Source organism: Epinephelus lanceolatus, chromosome 1, assembly GCF_041903045.1.
Source record: "Epinephelus lanceolatus isolate andai-2023 chromosome 1, ASM4190304v1, whole genome shotgun sequence".
NCBI lineage: Eukaryota > Metazoa > Chordata > Actinopteri > Perciformes > Serranidae > Epinephelus > Epinephelus lanceolatus.
In genome coordinates this window covers 24,179,783-24,201,967 of record NC_135734.1, presented here as the reverse complement: position 1 = coordinate 24,201,967, position 22,185 = coordinate 24,179,783, and the positions used below count along the sequence as shown (strand labels likewise).

Sequence of the window (22,185 nt, the reverse complement as noted above, 5' to 3'; positions counted from 1 at the left end):
TGAAGTGCTACAAAACACAATGTATTGCATAAGTGTTCACCCGCTTCACTATGACACATCTAAATCGATCCATTGTTTTAAGCATGCAGAATGGAGACAAGGGCCCCACCACACACATGCAAACATACAGCACACACACACACACACACACACACACACACACACACACTCACCACCACGACAACCATTTGATGTCCCTGAATGGAGGTGCAACCAAGTTATGACATGTGCTTCAACAGCTTCATCTAAAAGGTCCAACAGCCACTTATTTTTTGGCAAAGAGCACATAATGAAGATGAGGAAAGATTTTAAACAAACCTGTGATAAAGATACCAAAACATACCAAGGACGAAGATGTAACAAAATTTAAGTACACTTTTTTATATTTGAAAATATATATATAGCACCTTTCATGTCCTTTCGTGAAAATCAAGAGCAGGTTATTTTCCTGAAACAGATAGAGTCATAGAAATCCAGGAGGAAACCTGCTGCTTCAAGACAAGTTGAATCAGGAAGATTCATTTTCCAGCATGACAAAGTCCCCAAATGTAAAGCTCATAAGATAAATGGGGGAGGATTAAAAATAGCAATATTAATGCCCTGCAATGGTCACTGTGGACTGCTGTTCACCTATGGTCCCCATGCATCTTAAAATCTTCATAGTCTATAATTCAGTGCAGTGCATTTTATTTGAACTTCATTTATATAAATTTCTAGATATTTGCATTTGTGAGAAGTGTGAAAAAGCCTAATAATATCCACTCTGATTCAATCTTGTAAAATAAAATATGAAAAATGACAGAGGAGGTGGGAGATGAGGGGCGTTGAATACTTTTAATAGGCACTGTGCACACGTGTGTGTGTGTGTGTGTGTGTGTGTGCGTACGTGCGTACGTGCATGCATCTAAATATGTATGTGCAACTATGTGTGTCTTCATGTCTGCCAAGAGGGTAGTTATGCAGTGCACTCTGCAACTGGTATTACTTTCCGTAACAGGCAGGCTGAGTTAGAGGTGAGACGCTGCTCGTACTCCACACAGTACAGCAGGATTTTTACTCTCAAGGCCTCTTTCCCCCAGCCGGCTTCAGCTCCAGGACCATGGCACAAACGGCTACCATCGACCCCACCAAGATGGGAGTGGGTCGGGCGATCGCCGTGCTGACCTCGGGAGGCGATGCTCAGGGTATGTGAAGTGTTTCCAGGGTGGTATGTGGGTGTGGACTGCCAAGTCAGAGCGTGTCTGCTGTTTGTTTGCCTCAGCAGGTGGTTGAGAGGATCTGGTGTGTGGGAAGCCACTACTTAGTAACTCAACAGCAGGGTTTGACGTGTAGTGAGTCAGAAACCTAGAAATACTGGATTTGATGTCTCTTGAATAGTCAGTGGTTGTCTTGGAAAAGTGCATACATATATCTCCACTGTGTAGGATCTGTGCTAAAATTCTTTTTGCACCTGAAGTAACTCCTGCTTTTTGCCAGAAGTCTAGCCCCTTTTCACTGTCATTTTCAGTCATGCATGATTGCAGCTCCTGTTTATATCAAATTTGACAACTCTTGATTTTTATTTCATTAGTGATCATAATACTTTAATGACCTCGTTCTTGCGATAGAGCTATCTCAGCTATCTATCTCATTGAGCTAACTTATGGAAAAGGGCAGCATGAATTCCTTCAGCTAAAGCTGCTACGACCACAGACTGAGACAGCCTCTCCTCTGACCTTTAACTTGATGAGGAATAACTCCACCGTGACCTTTCACTGACCCCACACAACCCTGGAGTCCGAGCATGTGAGACAGTGAGCTATCTATCTGTCTGTTTTTCTGCCTCTCTGAACTTTATGAGACTTAAGGGCAAGTGTGTAAATACAAAACTGCACAGCTTGCTAACCTCCACCCTTCTTCTTTTTCTCCTCTCCAAAATACATAGTTCTGATTAAACCTTACCTTGTTAGTCTCCTTGATATCTATTAGTCCTTTAGTCCAAATTTCTTCCTCTGTTCCTTATTCCTCTCTCTAATGCTGCCACGAGGGCTAATTTTAGAGGCATGACCTTTCCGTCATGTATTTGTAAAGTAGTGAGGTGAGACTGAGAGGGTCTTCCTTTACTTCCTCTCTCCCTTCTCCTTCTTTACACTGTAAGTGGAGATGCTTTTGGCACCATGAAGGTTAATCTATCCACATCTTGTCCTTTAAGCGACCCACTTGCTGTTCAGACTGCAGGCAGAAGCCCAGTTTCCTTTCTTGCAATACAAGCTCCCCACTATCACTGACAACTTAACTCTTACCAACAATGAACGTTCAGTCAAATAAAATAAAGTACTGTTTGACAACTTTACCACCATTTTCCCATTATTCCATTCAATCACTCTTTCTCCACCTGTGTGAGGTCCTCATATAATTATAAAGGCTAATGTGCACACACACACTATGCCTACAGGTATGAACGCAGCTGTGAGGGCCACAGTTCGAGTGGGACTTTACACTGGAGCCAAGGTGTATTTCGTCCATGAGGTAAGTGCTGCTCTTGAATTTTTTGTTTTGATTATGCAATAAATCATTTAATCTGAACAATGTCAAAACTGAAACAAACAAAAAAAAAGGTCACCATCATGCCCACCATCAAGTTGCCACAGCTCCAGGTGCTATCTTGTGTTTGCATGAACTGTCTGTCCGACAATCCAAAACCCCAACAGTTCTTCAAATTACAATAATATGAACAGAAAAAATGACAAATACGCACAGCTGAGAGGCTGGAACCAGTAAATGTTTGCCATTTTTGTGTAAGCAATTCATCAGTCACACGATTTTCTTTTGACCAACCAATTGTTTTCAGCAGTATTCCTCTGCCAATCACACAAAATCCACATTGCCTATAAATAATCAGCAAATCCCCAATATAATTAACACACCACTTGTTGGACTGAAATAACATGCACATGTCAGAGTATAAATATGCCCGGATAATTAAGCCTGGAGCTTCTTCCCAGCAATGACCCCTGTTCAAGGAGGTGGTATTTTGTTTTTGTTGACAGGGTTACCAGGGTCTGGTGGATGGAGGAGACCATATTTGCCCTGCTACTTGGGAGAGTGTGTCAATGATGCTACAACTGGTGAGAACAAGCACAAAGATGCAAAAACATATAATCTGCATGTTCTTTAACACGACTCTGTTTTTAACTTATGATCAGTGAAGGGGGTGGATGATCCGTGTAAATTTAGCAGCTCTTAAACCTTTACACTGCAGTTCTGTAGGTCAGATTAGTGTCATAAAAGGTCACTTGAATGCTAAAGTTCATTTAAATAGCTTAACACTTAACAGACATGAGTGCTTAGGTTTCAGCAGGCCTGGACTTGGAGAAAAAATTGGCCCTGGTATTTTGGCCCAGCCTGGGCTTTCACAATCAATCACACAAATGTGAGATCACATAAATGTCAATCATATATTATTTTCTTTTACATTTGGGGGGCACATATTAAGCAGGGGGTCTGGGAGAGATTTTGAACATCAAACATTTCATTTCCTGCATTCTGGTGAATTTTTAAACACCGATTTGTGCCCTTTACTCATCAAGTAATGGTGGAGATGTAATTTCATTTTCAACTGTGCATCGTTGCTTTGTCTTTAAATTCATGCAGATTGTAACCGTTGCTTTTCAGGTTGCGCTTTAGCAGTCAGTTGAAACAAAAGTCCTCTGCTACTTTTACGTTTTTATTAGGGGGAAAATGCACATAGTCTAAATATCCTTTTCCCTGTGTCCCCCAAAATCTATTCCTATGATATTATATATAATAAAAATATGTACTGTATACATGTACAGTACAGGCCAAAAGTTTGGACACACCTTCTCATTCAATGCGTTTTCTTTATTTTCATGACTATTTACATTGTAGATTCTCACTGAAGGCATCAAAACTATGAATGAACACATGTGGAGTTATGTACTTAACAAAAAAAGGTGAAATAACTGAAAACATGTTTTATATTCTAGTTTCTTCAAAATAGCCACCCTTTGCTCTGATTACTGCTTTGCACACTCTTGACATTCTCTCGATGAGCTTCAAGAGGTAGTCACCTGAAATGGTTTTCCAACAGTCTTGAAGGAGTTCCCAGAGGTGTTTAGCACTTGTTGGCCCCTTTGCCTTCACTCTGCGGTCCAGCTCACCCCAAACCATCTCGATTGGGTTCAGGTCCGGTGACTGTGGAGGCCAGGTCATCTGCCACAGCACTCCATCACTCTCCTTCTTGGTCAAATAGCCCTTACACAGCCTGGAGGTGTGTTTGGGGTCATTGTCCTGTTGAAAAATAAATGATGGTCCAACTAAACGCAAACCGGATGGGATGGCATGTCGCTGCAGGATGCTGTGGTAGCCATGCTGGTTCAGTGTGCCTTCAATTTTGAATAAATCCCCAACAGTGTCACCAGCAAAACACCCCCACACCATCACACCTCCTCCTCCATGCTTCACAGTGGGAACCAGGCATGTGGAATCCATCCGTTCACCTTTTCTGCGTCTCACAAAGACACGGCGGTTGGAACCAAAGATCTCAAATTTGGACTCATCAGACCAAAGCACAGATTTCCACCGGTCTAATGTCCATTCCTTGTGTTTCTTGGCCCAAACAAATCTCTTCTGCTTGTTGCCTCTCCTTAGCAGTGGTTTCCTAGCAGCTATTTGACCATGAAGGCCTGATTCGCGCAGTCTCCTCTTAACAGTTGTTCTAGAGATGGGTCTGCTGCTAGAACTCTGTGTGGCATTCATCTGGTCTCTGATCTGAGCTGCTGTTAACTTGCGATTTCTGAGGCTGGTGACTCGGATGAACTTATCCTCAGAAGCAGAGGTGACTCTTGGTCTTCCTTTCCTGGGTCGGTCCTCATGTGTGCCAGTTTCGTTGTAGCGCTTGATGGTTTTTGCGACTCCACTTGGGGACACATTTAAAGTTTTTGCAATTTTCCAGACTGACTGACCTTCATTTCTTAAAGTAATGATGGCCACTCGTTTTTCTTTAGTTAGCTGATTGGTTCTTGCCATAATATGAATTTTAACAGTTGTCCAATAGGGCTGTCGGCTGTGTATTAACCTGACTTCTGCACAACACAACTGATGGTCCCAACCCCATTGATAAAGCAAGAAATTCCACTAATTAACCCTGATAAGGCACACCTGTGAAGTGGAAACCATTTCAGGTGACTACCTCTTGAAGCTCATCGAGAGAATGCCAAGAGTGTGCAAAGCAGTAATCAGAGCAAAGGGTGGCTATTTTGAAGAAACTAGAATATAAAACATGTTTTCAGTTATTTCACCTTTTTTTTGTTAAGTACATAACTCCACATGTGTTCATTCATAGTTTTGATGCCTTCAGTGAGAATCTACAATGTAAATAGTCATGAAAATAAAGAAAACGCATTGAATGAGAAGGTGTGTCCAAACTTTTGGCCTGTACTGTATGTATCTATACACACAAATGCACACACATAGATCTGTATGTACATTCTCTCATGTACATTCTCACATTCCTACCTATAAGTGCATGACAAGAGAGGAGAGGGGTAGACGCTTTGTTACTACCACAAAAGCCGCTAAGTGAGATTAATCTGAGCAGCAAGTAACTGAAAGGGTCTTTAGAGGCCCAAGGCTATTCATAAAACATTCAGGGCTGTAGCTTTGGACACCCAGGCCTAACAACACCATCCTGCCTGACGTGCCTGTCTTTTGCCTGTCCGTTTTGGCACTCCTTTTTTGCCAGTCCAGTATCAGTTTAGATAAAAATAATGGTCTGTTTCCCCTGTTTTATTGGCCAGTCAGACAAAAAACACAAAAAAAAGACAGTGGTGTCAGCCCAAAAGGTACATCCGCCCACTGGGTAAGTGCCCAGTCTGCCAGATGGCCACTCCAGTCCTAAGTTTCAGATAATCCTACCCCTTCTCCTTATCTGCCCCCTTGTGATCCTTGTTTGAAACCCTGCCTTCTTGCCTGACATCAGGGTGGGACTGTTATTGGAAGTGCCCGCTGTCAGGATTTCCGCACAAAGGAGGGACGCACCAAGGCCGCCTGTAACTTGGTCAAGCTGGGCATCACCAACCTGTGTGTGATTGGAGGTGATGGCAGTCTGACGGGTGCCAACCAGTTCAGAACTGAGTGGAGTGAGCTGCTGGCAGATCTGGTCAAAACTGGTGAGACACATGAGCCCAAAATTTACTTTTCTAAGTAACACAACCTCAAATAAAAAATATCTCTTTGCACATATCTGCCTTTCTGTACTGACGTACTGTATATTACAAGTTAATGTTGGTCTAGGCATGCTGGTAATTCGGACCTCAGCCCCAATTTGAGTTGTCATTTTAACCTGTGATCTCAGGTAGGATCACGGCAATTGAGGCCAAGAATTCCTCCCATCTCAATATTGTTGGCATGGTGGGCTCAATCGACAATGACTTCTGTGGCACCGACATGACCATCGGCACGGACTCTGCACTGCATCGCATAATAGAAATAGTGGATGCCATCACCACCACAGCACAGAGGTATGCATGTAACTGTTTATGCATTTATTTATTGGATAGACTTGCCGTGTCATTTTAAGAGTCTTAACGTGATATCTGTTGTCCTGTAGTCACCAGAGGACCTTCATCCTGGAGGTGATGGGCAGGCACTGTGGGTGAGTCCAGCCTGTGTATGTTTTGTGAGCAGGTATGGAATAGAGGTTCATTTATGTATGTGGTTGTAAAATAATATGATACAGTTGCTAAACCGCTGGTTATACACTACTATCTAGGGAGGAACAAGTGAAATGTCCCTATTTACTACATTGAAATCTCAAGCTCAAAAGATGAAGAGTCCGTAGCCATGCTAACAGCAACATACTAACATGTTAACAATAACAATGCTAAAATGCTTTGGCACCAACAGGGCTTCCACTTGGTCTTAAAGTAAAATCAATCATAACTTGGCGTTCTGAGTCTGACCTCATAGTTATGCCGTTGCACCATCTGGTGTTAAGCCTTCTCAATAAGTCCAGACTACATCTAGTCAGGAGCAGGCATAAAGTCAAAATCTCTGCCGTATCTGTGTATCAGCAGCCTGATACACAACACAAGAGCCACAAACTTTGAACACCAAAGTCTCTTTGTTATTTAGCCAACTTAAACATAAACACGTCTTGTCTTTCACCTCAGCTTGTTGAACAAGGGACCAAACATTAGCCAGTGAAAATGCACTACTAACGTCAGTTATCAAGCTAGACAATCAGCAAATTAGCTGGTCACTTAAGCAGCAGGAGGCTTTAAACTTACCTGCAAATGGCACCTCCGTTTGGTCCTAAAAAAAATATTCTGCCCCACCTCTGAGATGGTGCTTATCATGAAATGATGCAGTTTGTTTGATGACATATTTACTGTGTTATTGTCCATGGTCTAAATGTTACTTCAGAGGATTATTCATCCTACCAAGAATTCATTTTATGACAAAAGTCAAATTTCTGATTTGAAATCTTTGAATACGTTTTAGTTTTGCAAGAGATGCCAATGTATGATGCTTTACTTACAGTTACCTGGCTTTAGTGACAGCTCTGGCCTGTGGCGCTGACTGGGTGTTCATCCCAGAGATGCCCCCAGATGACGGATGGGAGGAGCATTTGTGCAGAAGACTGATGGATGTAAGTGTTTTGTCCTGCATCCTCTTCAATGACTGAATCCCAATCTAGCTCTTAAAAAACAGTCGGCTTGTTCATCTTAAAGGTATTCTCTGTTCTTCTCAGCAAAGAGGCCGCGGCTCCCGTTTGAATATTATCATTGTTGCAGAGGGAGCGATTGACAAAAACGGTAAAGCTATCACATGTGAAGACGTCAAAAAGGTCAGTAATAGCAGATCTCTAATATACCAGTACGCACACAGACTCTTCACATGAGAAATACGATTATAATCTCTCTGTCCAGCTGGTAGCAACGAAGTTAGGCTTTGACACCCGCACCACCATCTTGGGCCACGTCCAGAGAGGAGGAACCCCCTCTGCCTTTGACAGAATCCTGGTAATACGACCACTGTCCCATATATAAACATCTTAAATATTCAACAGTTAATCTTATTTATAACTATATACAAGTTTACCTGCTTCTCCAAGTGTCTGTTCTTTGATTGTCATGATTCAGGCCAGCAGGATGGGTGTGGAGGCTGTGATGGCCCTGCTGGAGGCCACACCAGACACTCCCGCATGTGTGGTCAGTTTGTCTGGAAACATGGCTGTCAGGCTGCCTCTCATGGAGTGTGTGCAAGTGGTGAGCTAAATATTTTCCAAATACCAAACAAGTCCTCTGTCTTCAGTTTGTACAACATGGACAAATGAACGTTACTTCAACAAGTGACACTTTGGTCTGATTCAATTCTTAGTTTCCTTATTGTCTTTTCACCCTCTCTCATATCAGACTAAAGACGTCACTATAGCCATGGCTGAAAGGAGGTTTGAAGATGCTGTGAAGCTCAGGGGAAAGTGAGGCAGGCACTTTTGCATTATTCATTTGACATTCCCAAGTTCTCTATTGAGTTTTAAAAAGCTGTACATTTCTGCTTTCTTCTGGGCAATAGGAGCTTTGAGAACAACTGGAACACTTACAAAATGCTGGCTCACGTGCACCTCCCAGACACAAAGGTCAGGAACTGCAGTTGTACTGTCTTATTGTACATTAAAGGGGACCTATTATACTCATTTTCAGGTTCATACTCTTATGTTGGGTTTATACTATAACACATTTACATGCTTTAATGTTCAAAAACACTTCATTTTCCTCATACTGTCTGTGCAGGAACACCTGTATTCACCCTCTGTCTAAGATGCTACGTTTTAGTGCTTGTCTCTTTAAGGCCCTCTCTAAAAAAGCACAGTCTGCTTTGATTGGACAGCTATTCTGGGTCTTCCGTATCTCAGCATCTTTGCTTACATATGTAAAGATATTGGTTTAGGGGTTTCCTTGATGATTGTTTTTTAGGTCTTTGTTTATGCTTGGCATAATTGAAAATGAGGTTCTCCCTCAGCTGATTTCCAAAGTCTTATAAAAAGGTTTGAAATGAAATAAAACACTATATAATGAGCAATATAAGACAAAACAATAAGGAAAAGCATAAAAGGTCCCTTTAACTGTCTCGTAGTCAACAACTCCAAGTGGAAAATACATTTCTCCTTAAAAATGTCTCTGTGAATGTGCCCATGCCAGAGTAATATCAACATTGCCATATTAAATGTGGGAGCTCCGTGTGCTGGAATGAATGCTGCAGTCCGTTCGGCTGTCAGGATCGGGATCCTCCAGGGCCACCAGATGCTGGCAGTGCACGACGGCTTTGAGGGCTTGGCTCAAGGAATGGTAAATTCTCCTTATTTAGACATAAACAGACAAGAACGCTTTTACTTTCAGAGTTTGATAGAGCACGCACTCTGTCCCTGCACAGATTGAGCCTATCGGTTGGTCAGGAGTGGCAGGATGGACTGGAAAGGGGGGCTCCTTCCTGGGCACAAAGAGGTGAGATACTTCAATAAACCTATTGATTGGTACAGTAATAATAACAGTACATTGTTTTCAGTGTTTTTAAAGGTTCGATATGCAACATTTAGAACATTAATATAGCAGCAAAGCACTTTTGGCTGTGTAAAGATATGGTTGGTGGAGTAATGGCATCCTGAGCAGAGAATAAAGTCACGCTCCCTCTGTGTGTATTGCAATTCGAGCTCCTCTAGTTGCTGCGGTTGTGGTGCTGGCCGTATGTGCATGTTAGTGTATGTGAGTCCAGCATGTGTATCCCACTGGCTACCCCATACAGAGTTACTTCTGGTACAAGGACAGTGTCGTCACAGAAGCATAGCACCCACCCCTCAATTTCCACCACTAACACCATTAGCTCTTTCAGCATTGCTGCCATTGTTCGCAGTGTTTTTGAGTTAGCACCGTCTGGCAGCTCACCCACCTTTCAAATTCATAGATATGCTCTGAATGTTGCATACAGCTCCTGTAAGGGCCCTGACATACTAAGCCGACTGTCAGCTGTCAGTCAATGTCAGACCGCCGGTGAGCATCTGTTGCCCTAGTTTTTGCGGTGTGTCCCGCACCGTAGGCACCAGTCGGCCCTCGTTGGCCCTCATCAGCTTTTTTTTTTTTGGCTGATTCACCATGTTGAATCGGCTTCAGAGATGGCAGAGCCTATTTGTGAGTAAAATCACTCTGACTGGCATTTCAGCTCGGTGCATGAGAAGAGTAACAGAAGTAAGGAAAGCAAACAAACTGCTAAAGTCAAGATGGCTTGACATCAAAACAAGCTTGCTATATTATATTTTTAGCCACTGAGCTGTTTGGCAGAAATGGTTTGTAAGCGTTGGCGTTACTGTTTGCTAGCGCACAATAAATGTCTTTTGTTCTTCCAACATCAAGTTGTGTTGTTGATGTGCTAATTAGCTAACTAGTGTCTTGATTCCGTCCTGTCTTCCAGTTTCCCTTTTTTAATGACATACAGTCTACCGCCACCTGCTGGTATAAAGAGTTATTTCTCTTGGCTGTAGTCTTTGCTGTGTGTTCAAGTACAACTTTTTTGCAAAGACATAGGCAATGTGAGGCAATGCAACAGTTGCCTTTGTTGCATTCAGCATGTGGACTTTACCATGATTCTATTTCTTTCCCTTTTATAAAGGGGCCTGCCAAGTAAGTTTATGGAGGAGATCAGTCTGAGCATCACTAAGTTCAACATTCATGCGATGATCATTATTGGAGGCTTTGAGGTGAGCAGCTGAATTACATAGGCTTTGTTTTCTTTTGTATTGGTGTAAAACTCCTATCTTAGCACAGCCCTTATACTAAAACATGGCCTGCAGATGACATTTTTCTAACTTCCTTCTTCCATCCTGTCTTCATTAGGCATTTGTTGGGGGTATGGAAATGGTCCAGGCTAGAGAGAAGTACGAGGAGCTTTGTATTCCACTTGTCATTATTCCTGCTACTGTTTCCAACAATGTTCCCGGATCTGACTTCAGTATCGGCGCCGACACTGCACTTAACACTATAACCATGGTAAAACTCTTATGGAATACAAAACAAACATCAGACAATTCAAAAACCATCATTATATTCTTCTTCCCCTCTCTCTCCTTTCCCAGACATGTGACAGGATCAAACAGTCCTCTGCCGGCACCAAGAGAAGAGTGTTCATTGTTGAGACTATGGGCGGATACTGCGGCTACCTGGCAACCATGGCTGGCTTGGCATCCGGAGCTGATGCTGCTTACATTTACGAGGATCATTTCAACATTCATGACCTGGAGGTCTGTACTTATGAATGTTCAGAAGGGAGGAAGCTTATTGATGACATACATCAGCGGTCTGATGGTTGATTTGTTTGTAGGTGAATGTGGAACATCTGGTGGAGAAGATGAAGACCACAGTGAAGAGAGGACTGATTCTGAGGTTTGTGGGAACTGCTGTCTTCACTACTCTTAGTACAATTAACACTCTGCAGCTCATTATCGCTTCACCTCATCCAATATTCTATGTCTGTTTCAGAAATGAGAAATGCAATGCCAACTACACCACAGACTTTATCTTCAACCTGTACTCAGAGGAGGGCAAGGGTGTGTTTGACTGCAGGAAGAATGTACTTGGACATATGCAGCAGGTGAGCTACTAGATACAGCTCTTCTATTTGTTGAGAGCACGCTAGAGGTCTTCACGGGTCCATAACAGTCAGACCTGAACCCTATTGGACCCTGGAAAAGATCCAACTGAATTTTTTTAAACTTAAAAATATATATTTACCCGACCTGTTTTTGCCTGAGATATTAGAGACCTGACCTGGTGCATGTCCGAGAAGAGAGAGGCCCAGGACGCATCTGCTGTCTGTTTTATGGACCTGACAAACCCTGTAATTAAAGTACTACGACAAATACTGTTGCTGCTATACATGTTTTTCATGACAGATACAACATCTTAATGTATCTGGAAAAAAAAGATGGTGACCCTCTACTTTTGAAGACATCATTAAGTCTGAATATGTGTTCATTCCTTCATCATTTATATTCCTTAAGTCAGTAACAATACATCACAATACAATCAATAGAATCAAAAGGGTCTTTTGTAAAATAATCCAAGTTGTGAATACTGTCAGGCTCACTATTCATCTTTCCTCCGCTCTGTCTCCAACTCAGTGGCGCTGCTCCTCAACGTTTCTTCACTTTACTTTAGCTCTTGTGATCTGATCCGAAATCAGCCTAATCATCACCAAGATACACACACGGTACTCATGTGTTTCTCCCATGATCAGCACTGACCACGAGTCTTCTCTAATCCACTTGGGTATAACACATTATGATAAACAGTCCCAGGACCAGCAGTAATAATGTGGGACCTCACCTGGACTTGATTGACCATTCAAATGTGAACCCTTACCCAAGTTGGGTCTCGGGCTCTAGGGTATGGGAAGGCCCATGAAGACCTCTAGTGCAGACTGTATATTTGCCTCCAGTTTCAGTTTTTACAAACATAAGGAAACCTATCCTGTGTTATTAGGGTGGAACGCCCAGTCCCTTCGACAGGAATTTTGGCACCAAGATGGGCATCAAGTCTGTGTTATGGTTGACCGAGAAGCTGAAGGAATGCTACAGACATGGTGAGGACATGTTGTACACAATTGTGGTGTAATGGATCCCGTGCTACTTGTGCTAATGTGTGCTTTATCTTTAATCCCAAACCTCCAGGTCGTATCTTTGCCAACTCTCCAGATACAGCCTGTATGCTGGGCATGAGGAAGAGATCTTTGGTCTTCCAGCCTCTGGCAGAACTTAAAGATGAGACTGACTTTGAGTAAGATTTTATTTCTATCCTGTCAATTTATTTTCTTGCTTCTTCTTCTCTTCTGCATTGTTTTGTATTTACCAGGGTTAAAACTTGAGTAAATGTTATTTTTGAGTTGAGAGCTAACGAGGACCAGGAAGGGAATAACGACAAGTGGACTGTGTATTTATAGACCTGTGAATGTTAACGTGTTAGCTTTAAAGTCAAAATCTCCACGTTGGGAGTTTGGAGTCGTTCTGCCTCAAAAAAAAGAGAAAGACTTAATTTATCTTATATTTAAATATCTTGGATACATTTTTTGGCTATATAGACTTTAATAGACTTTTTGTTTTCACTTTCCTCTGTGCATTGACAAATTTTGTCCTCCACAGTCACCGTATTCCAAAGGTACAGTGGTGGCTAAAGCTGAGGCCCATCCTGAAAATCCTGGCCAAGTACAAGATCAACCTGGACACCTCTGAAAAGACTGCGATGGAGCACGTCATCAAGAAGAGAGGCGTTGTTCCAAAGTAGCTTTTCTATGCCTGAACATCTTCTCTTAAAAGCACTTTGTAAATCTGTCTCTGAAAAGTGCAATACAAATAAAGATCATCATTTTATCACCAAAATGCACGGGACATTACTAAATATATATTAAAATATTTACACTGTGTGAAGTCCATCAGGGTCATAAAAGCCTTGGGTTGACCCCAGATCGGCCCAAGAGTGACTCACATTCTCCCACAACAATCGAGGTCAGTTATAAAGTGACAGAGGAGAAGAGAGAAAAAGAAGGAATGGGGAAGAGCACAGGAGGCGGGTTACATAAAGACTGTAAGAGGACAACCTCATGTCATTACTGAATCCAGGGCTAAGTGGTTTGAAACACAAAACATCCTTATGTTGCTACAGATAAAATGCATACACAAAACTATACTGAAACATGCTGATATGCAGCATTAATTGCAATACCTTGGTTTCATCAAAGAAATGTTAGAATATAAAAGATACTGTTAGCCTCTCCAAGCTAGGGGTCATTGGGAGAATCTAAAGGCCACTGTATACTTGAAGCAAACTAACATCCAAGGCAAAGATGTTTATACCTGTACCGAATAAACTCAAAGCCCTACATCACAAAGAGGAAGAACTGCACCAATGAGGAAATGGTACACACTTTTGTGTGTCCTCTAAGGCATTAATAGTGTTGCATTTAGGGATATAAAGGACTGTGAAGATACAAGGCAGATAATGTGCTCTGGTCAGATAGCATCCAAATCCAGCTGACACAATTTGCCCCAAACATCACACCCATTGTTTCCAGAATCATAACTCAGTCAAAATCCCATAACTTACTCAGTGGTTTTAGGATTTCCATAGCCTAGATTTATCCATCAGTCAGTTTAAAATCATATAAAAAACACCAGATCTTGGCTCATAATCAGATTCAAATGTTTTCTGCCGTATCAAAACTAATCCAGGTGATTAAAAAGCAACTACTTACACTTGGTTGTGTTCATGTGACAGCAGTAAAGAAGTAATTTCGTGTAGAATGAAAAGGGGGAGGCACAGTGGTAGAGTGGTTATCATTGTCCTCTGACAGCAAGAGGGCTCCTGGTTGGAACCCCGGGGTGGGGGAACTGTCTGTGCGGAGCTTGCATGTTCTCCCTGTGTCAGCATGGACTCTTTCTGGGTACTCACCATCCAAAGACATGCAGGTTAGGTTAGCTGGTGACTCTAAATTGCTCATAGGTGTGAATGTGAGCATGAATGGTTGTCTGTCTCTATGTGTCAGCCCTGTGATAGTCTGGTGACCTGCCCAGGATGTACCCCGCCTGTTGCCCAATGTCAGCTGGGATAGGCTCCAGCCCCCCCATGACCTGCTGTAAACGTGGTCTTCACTTCATCAAGGATGTGCCTCCATTTTTATTCACATATTCTATTCTCTCTTTATTTGGATAGAGACAGTTCACATTAATGAACATCGATCATACATCTCTGTAAACATGCCGGATTGTAGCAAAGCTGCTAATTTGCATCGGTAGTCCCTAATAAATAAATAAATAAATAAATAAATAAATAGATAAAATACAAATGGAGGAGACAGCAGATAAATAGATAAAATACAAATAGAGGAGACAACAAACACAAGACAATGAACTGGGAAGTATGACTGGGAAGTAAGAAAAACAAAATCTTGCTTCACAAAATCGTATTAGTTTTTCTGATTTTTCTCTTTCTCTGTTTTACTGTTTCATTTAATCTCTACTGGCCTCAAAACATTCTTAACAGTCTTCAACTGACCTGTTCATAATTCATAAACATCCTCTCTCTAAGTATGGAGGGGTCCGCAGTAAACATGCTTTCATATTAATGGGTAACATGCAAAAAATAGTTTGGAAACCAGTGCTCCATGGCACACCTTTGACAGTGTTAGTGTCTCTATTGTGCCACAAAGGTAATGAAAATTGAATGAAATTCAACCCAGTAAACGCACGGTTGTAAGACGAACTCAGATACTTCATAATTCATGGAAGTTTAAACATTATAAGCAAAGCAGAGGAAGCAGTGACGCAAATCATGTTTTGTTTTTTTTTTGTTTTATTTGCATGAATTATAAATAAAACCAGATGCAAATGCAGGTAGCATTTTCTCCTGTGTTCTTGTATTTGACTGTGGCTTCACATGTATGTGCACTACATGGACAACATGTAACTCCTTCTTTGGGGATCTGAGTGTGCTTTTCGTGTTCTGTGCACATGACAAAGGTTAGGACATACTGTAAAAAGTGGAGATGAGAACATGTCTGGAGACACCTGTTCCCGCCTAGTGTGGGTTTGTTTCAGGACAAGGCAGGAAGGTGCCAGATGGTTTGGAAAACCATCACAGGGCATTCCAGGCATCAGATGACATCTGGGCTTTAGAGATCTGTTGTCCCCTTTTTTTGTTCCTCCCCATAGCTCTGTTCCCTTGACTTTTCTGATGCCAGGGAACAGCAGGACAGACGAGGAAAGTCAGGGAGGGAGTTCTGAATAGAAGACAATAATATTCAGGATCAGCCTTCCCTCCCGCTGGATGTTAAAGTTATATCTGCACCATCACCACAACATGAGGCTGATCCACATTTTGGAAATTCAACAAAGGTTGACCCACCTGAATCTTATCAGACCTTTCTGTACACCACTCTTCCCAACACAACAGAGGTGTATTTCTGTGGGGTATTATCTCCACAGTGGCATATTACATGACGCCAAGCAACAACATCACTGACATCATTGAAGTGACTTTTCAGATGTTGAATCCAGCTCTGTGTTATCACTGAGTCAAATCCGGTGCTTGATGGCTCAGAGGCAGCCGTGGCATTATCTGGTCATCTGTTTGGTCTCTCACAGTGAGAGCTGTCGGACACTTACTGCATTGTTGGAGCAGAGACACTCAAAAGTTGGACTGTGAGAGGCAGACGTTTGGCATGCCTAGAAACTGGCTCACAGGCATCCTTCTGAAGACCTGGCCGCTTTTAAATAGTACACCCAGTCCTTTGCAGACATGATGAACTGACATTAATTTAATGCCTAGGAACCTAGGATTTGTCACAAACTAGGTTACAGAGTTTAGCTCTTTGAGTGATGCATCACATCATATTCTGACCTTGATGAGCTCCCAGTTCTCATGTTGTCAGACTTTCTCGTGCAGTAACTAAATGTAGATGAGACTCAAAGTGTGAAACAGTCACTGTCAACCACGGGCGCCTTCTTTAGAGAAGCAGAGGGGAGAGGCAGCAACACTGCTCTCTGTCGCCTCCATGCGGTCACAACAGGAGTCCTGTTCAGAGCTGCATTACACAGTGTCAACCAGCAGATGGCAGGATGCAACAGTGTATACTGGACTGCTCATGTGTGCAATAGTCAGTCTATTCTACTGAGAATTACTATGCAAACAAAACGCCCATTTGCAAACATGAACAATAAATAGGCCCTCGAATATGAAGCTGTGACAATTTATTATAATGTGTTAATATATGGAAATAGTTAGTGCTGGAATAAGTACTCAGATGTTTTAGTTTAGTTAAATAAAAGTACAAATATATAAAATTGTAAAAATAATCAATTATAGAACTGCATTGAAGGTCCACTGTGTAGAATTTAGGAGGATATTTTGGCAGAAATGGAATATAACATAAAGACTATGTTTTCATTAGTTATTAATCACCTGAAAATAAGAAATGTTGTTTTTTCGTTACCTGCAAATGAGCCATTTATATCTACATACAGAGCAGGTCCTCTTACATAGACTCCACTGTGTTGTTTAGCTCAGAATGGACAGATCAAACAGGCTCTGGGACCATTCCTATTTTGGCATCGGCCACCATAGTTCTCCTACATGCTTGGCACACAGGAGAAGGTTAAGTTAACCTCAAGGCTACATGCTGCTAAATCCAACACACTAAACCTTTAAATACTCCTGTGACTGATGTGTCATTTAATAAGCCATTATTAGTTTTATACTGAGTAGTAATATTTTACTGTTTTAACTAACAAACTATTTTTTACTTCTTTACAGTAGTTCCCAACCTAAGGTTCAGGCCCCCCCAAAGGGTCTCAAAATAAGTATGGCGGTCATGAGATGATTTTGGACTTTTCTTTAATCTTCCGACAGAAATTTTGATAATAATTTTAACTCTCTGGGTCTCTTTGAGCAGTTGTATAGAGGAAACTATCTGAGCAGTTTAGAGGGGAAATCTCTCATTGGTGGAGCTGGTAACAACTCATCTAAAATGTAAGAAGTGGCCTCAAAATGTTTTGTACATTGCCACAAACCAAAAACATTGAAACTGATTTCAACTTCAACAATGGCTTGGGTTTTTTGTTTGCTTGTTTTGTATTCAAATGTGTATGTAAAATCTTTATCTAAGCACTAACCTGTAAATAATATATGTGGTAGAGTAAAAAGTAAAGTATTTCCCCCAAATTGTAGCACAGTAGAAATATAAAATTGCATAAAATGGACATACTCATAGGGCAGCACGGTGGTGTGGTGGTTAGCACTGTCACCTTGCAGCAAGAGGGTTCCCAGGAGGCAGCCCTTCTGTGCGGAGCTTACAAATTCTCTTCGTGTCGTGGGTTTTCTCTGGGTACTCTGGCTTCCTCCCACAGTCCAAAGACATGCAGGTTAGGTTGGTTACTCTAAATTGGCCGTAGGTGTGAATGTGAGTGTGAAAGGTTGTCTGTCTCTTTAGGCCCATTTCCACCGCAGGAACTTAGGGGTAATTTTACGGGGCCGGGCCCGGGGCCGCTGCTGCGTGTCTCCACCACAGGAACCACCCCCGAAGGACAGAGTTCCGGAACTTTTACAGGGGCTAAACAAGTCGGAGTAGGTACTCAGAACGGCCCCCGAGAAACTCCTGGCTGGGGCTTGGGGATTACTTGGTGCTGATTGGAGGCGGGATGTGATGGGATGTGACGTTTTTTAAATAACAACATGGTTATCATAGTTTAGCTAGGCTAACTGTTAGCTGTTAGCGGTGTCTGTAATAACTCAATAAACGGTCCATGAAAAAAATTTTTTTTCCAGTGGATATCTTAGTTACAACATGATTGAACTAGCAAAGCAGTTTTGTGTTGATATGTGTGGTATTTATTCAGTTTTGGGAAATCACGATGTCAAGAAAGCATCAGCTAACAGCAGCAGCAAAGCTAACATCAGGACGTCATCTGTTAAAAGCCTCCGGTTGTCGGATACGACATGAAGCTACTCCAGTTAGCTCAATCATATTGTAACTAAGACATCCACTGGAAAAAATATTTTTTTCACGGACCGTGACCGGAGTTATTACAGACACCGCTAACAGCTAACGGTGTCCCTACGGCCCTACATCGCCCTGGTCAAAATGGTCCCGCACCAATTACGTCACATCCAGAGCCTGGTAACTTTACAGGAACCTTCCTCCTACTCCGCTCTCTCAGTGGAGACACGGCGATTGAGAGGGCCGAGCGAGAGGACGTTCCTGTAGTAGTTCCTGCCCCCCAAATAGTACCAGGAACTTCTTCAGTGGAAACGGGCCTTTTGTGTCAGCCATGTAATAGTCTGGCGACCTGTCCAGGGTGTATCCCGCCTCTCACCCAATCTCAGCTGGGATAGGCTTCAGCCCCCCCACGACCCCCAAGAGGATAAGCGGTTACGAAAATGGATGGATGGATATACATACTCATGTTCATGAACCTTAAAAGTGTACTCAGTGGTGGATGAAGTACCTGAAAGCCATACTTGAATAAAAGTACAGATTTCTTACCTTAAAATGATTTCGGTGAAATTTAAAGTCATTTATCAGAATATTTCTTGAGTAAAGTCTTACAGTGATTGACTCATACTGTACTGGTTTAAAGAACAAAATCCAGTTTTTCCTCCCCTCCCATTTCTTCATTTGTCCGTCTGTCCCTTACTCCTGTCTAACTTCCCTATTTTGTAGTAAGAAAGATGCTTAGAGAAAATGTACTGGAGTAAAAGTATGCATTAAAAACTCAAGTACAGATACGCCCAAAAAATACTTAAGAAACTGTTCAAAGTATTATTACTTTGATACATTATACCACAAAGTACAGTACTTGAGTTATTGTAATTCATTACTTTACACTGGACCTAGGTGTTACAGTCAACTATCAAATAGCCTACTAAAAGGTTTTGTTTTGTGTTTGGGAAATGTTTCATTTCCACAGTTTACTATAATTACACTGTATGTAAAAACCATTTTCCAGCATTCTAATGCGTATCATGTCTCCTGTCACTGACCTTCTATAAACCAACCTGTCTTAAAATACAAAACTTAATTACTGTAGGCTGATTTCATTATTGATGCTTCTGGATTTTCTGACATGTTTCAATATTGGTGAAGCTCACAGCCGCTTACACTGACACTGATCACAGTTAATTACTGAAGAAACTGCAACATTAAAGGCATGTGTTTTCTGCAGGCAGGCAGTCAGCTGAGGCAGTAAACTGATGAGGGGAATTGCTGTGACTGATTGCTACATCGCCAATTAATCAATGCCACACACACTACATCCATTCATCACTGTCATAATTCTTCTCCTGGAACATTGTCATCACTCTGCATCTGATGTCTGATTGGGTTAGAAACATCAATAGAAGTGTATGGAAACACATTTTACAAGCAGAGCTGTGTTAAACTCAATGAGATGTGTAAGTAGATCCATTCTTGCTTGCTGTTGCTCAAGTATTTCTGTATCGATTTTACTACATAACTCAGTCCACAATGTGTCTACTTTAGTTCAGTTAGTGTGTGAGTTTGCTTTTGCCAGGAGGATGTGATATTTTGTAAAACTCTCTTTTCCTCCCGGCAAGGACAGGCTCTGATCAGTAGCCTTTCATCTCTGGATTGCTGGTTGAGAGAAACAGGAAACTGACACTCCTCCAACCCTACCATTCTTAATGAAGTCATCCAGTAACAAAGTTAAGATCCCCCTGAGCCCCGATGAGTGTATGGATGGCTGCATACCATTGTACAATAGGCATAAAAAAGAGAATATCTCCCAGGAGGAGAGCCTATTGAAACCCCCAGAGATCCCAGAAAGTGAGCTCTCTGCTTTAGTATTCTAACAAGACGCAATTCAAGTGTCTTGGAAAGTGTCACCAAATGGCACTGCTGGGATTTTTCAAACACGAGTTCACACCCCAACAGGATGGTTGCTAAGCTTGTGCTAATTGAGAGCGTGCAACACAGATGCTCTCCTCCGGGTTAGGGGGAAAGCAGAGTGTGATGACGCAGGCTGTTTCCCACATTTTCTCTAAATAATCCTGGCGATCGTCAATAGAGCCATCATTTTTTGAAGGACGCTACACGCCCTCTGTCCACAGACTGTCTATGAAGAAGAGAAAATGATGAGGATTACAGATGAATTCGAATTTTATTACCATCAAAGTCATCAACTCAGTCAAGAAGAACGGTACAGAGCTCACAAATGCAAGACAGGACCTACAGGTGACCACTGGTCCTGGCAAACATCACATCTACAAATACACCTGTAAGTGCATGGCAAAATGAACAGACATGGAATACTAAATACAGTGAGAAATGTATTGGAAAAAAGCATTGCTTTAAACTGTGTAACAGTGTTTCAAACAGTATTTATTTGCCATCTAAACAAAGAGAACAGACTACATGAAATAATTTATTCACATAAAAATCTCTGATAATATGTTTAAGCCTCTCATTAAAATATTCATCTTAAACAATGTAAGAAATGATATAGTGATATAATCTGAATGATTGGTGTGTCTACCAATCTACCTTAGCACAAATTAAAAGGAGAAACATGTACAAATAAAAGACTCTGTGACAACAAAGTCAAACTTGAGATTCTACGGATTATAAATCAGTTTTCTCCAAAGCCCCTTTTTTTTTATCGGAAATGCACATTTTCATATAAATTCACAGGTGTTCACAGTTAACTCCTGACAACAGATTGGGAAGAGTCAGACAAAGTGGCCGTGCACGAGCCATAACATATTATACTTTTATTTTATCATCTAATAATCGCATCGACAATGTGGCTGCTGTCTTTATGCAGCCCCGTCTCCTAGAAATTAAGTTTATATACAACTAATTATGGTTTCTATCAACATTATGAGGAAATGTTGCTCATAAACGTATCTGGCAATTCGCTAAAATGCTCCGTCCTCTACTGAACTCTATTGGAAATATTCTCCTCCAATCCCAAGCACACATCTGCCCACTGAAATTTGCATAAATGTATCCAGCCAATCAGGACATGCCCACTCGAATATGTGCCAAGCCCCCAGTATACATAGGAAGAGTATCTGCTTTCCTTTTAAGTCTTCAGTTACAGCGACTGCTCACTGTCTGTTGACCTCTGCAAGGCTGGGCCATGGCTCCAATCACCTTGGTTGTTAACCACCTGAGTTGGCTAGGGCTCTCTACTTCCTCACTGAGGTGGCCTAGGTTACAAAGAAGTAGGCGGCTAACCTTTAGCTGGTCGGTATCAGTGTGGCTGGGTGGGTCAATGTTATGTCGCAACCAAATGTACCCATAGAGGGTGGGGCATGCGTGAGATAAAACAAAATTTACAACATTGTAACTGTAGTCTATGTAGTCTCCTATGCTGCTCGCTGAGGAGGGTGTAGGATAGTGGCTCCTATATATACTGTGGGCTCCGCACACATTCAGGTAGGCACGTCCCTATTGGCCAGCTACGTTTCTGCAAATTTCAGTGGATGAAAGTGTGCTCCATCAAAATAGGCAATCTTACAATACAGCATCCACTTGTTGTGACTTACTACCATTTAACATAATTAATTAAGCAGTTTAGTGACATATAAATGTAATTTCTAAGACACAGGGTTGCTTTATGTGACC

At 41.8% G+C, this 22,185-nt stretch overlaps 1 protein-coding gene across 1 annotated transcript; it reads left to right on the top strand.

The window, feature by feature from the left end:
- Window positions 1–854: 854 nt before the first annotated feature.
- On the top strand, window positions 855–13,426 carry pfkmb (phosphofructokinase, muscle b). Its single transcript, XM_033625434.2, has 22 exons — window positions 855–1,184; window positions 2,435–2,508; window positions 3,030–3,107; window positions 5,981–6,170; window positions 6,356–6,521; window positions 6,611–6,655; window positions 7,543–7,651; window positions 7,754–7,849; window positions 7,932–8,024; window positions 8,145–8,270; window positions 8,418–8,482; window positions 8,578–8,641; window positions 9,204–9,350; window positions 9,436–9,506; window positions 10,666–10,753; window positions 10,890–11,042; window positions 11,129–11,293; window positions 11,374–11,435; window positions 11,532–11,643; window positions 12,534–12,633; window positions 12,722–12,827; window positions 13,190–13,426. The coding sequence occupies exons 1-22, from the start codon at window positions 1,100–1,102 to the stop codon at window positions 13,329–13,331; spliced, it is 2,337 nt and encodes a 778-aa protein (XP_033481325.2). The 5' UTR covers window positions 855–1,099; the 3' UTR covers window positions 13,332–13,426.
- Window positions 13,427–22,185: the final 8,759 nt, after the last annotated feature.

Bases quoted from the DNA above. Each gene is read 5' to 3' on its own strand.
- pfkmb (XM_033625434.2), top strand. From the start codon at position 1,100: ATGGCACAAACGGCTACCATCGACCCCACCAAGATGGGAGTGGGTCGG. The intron at 10,754-10,889 runs GTGAGCAGCTGA...TGTCTTCATTAG, and splicing joins TCATTATTGGAGGCTTTGAG to GCATTTGTTGGGGGTATGGA. The intron at 12,828-13,189 runs GTAAGATTTTAT...TGTCCTCCACAG, and splicing joins AAAGATGAGACTGACTTTGA to TCACCGTATTCCAAAGGTAC.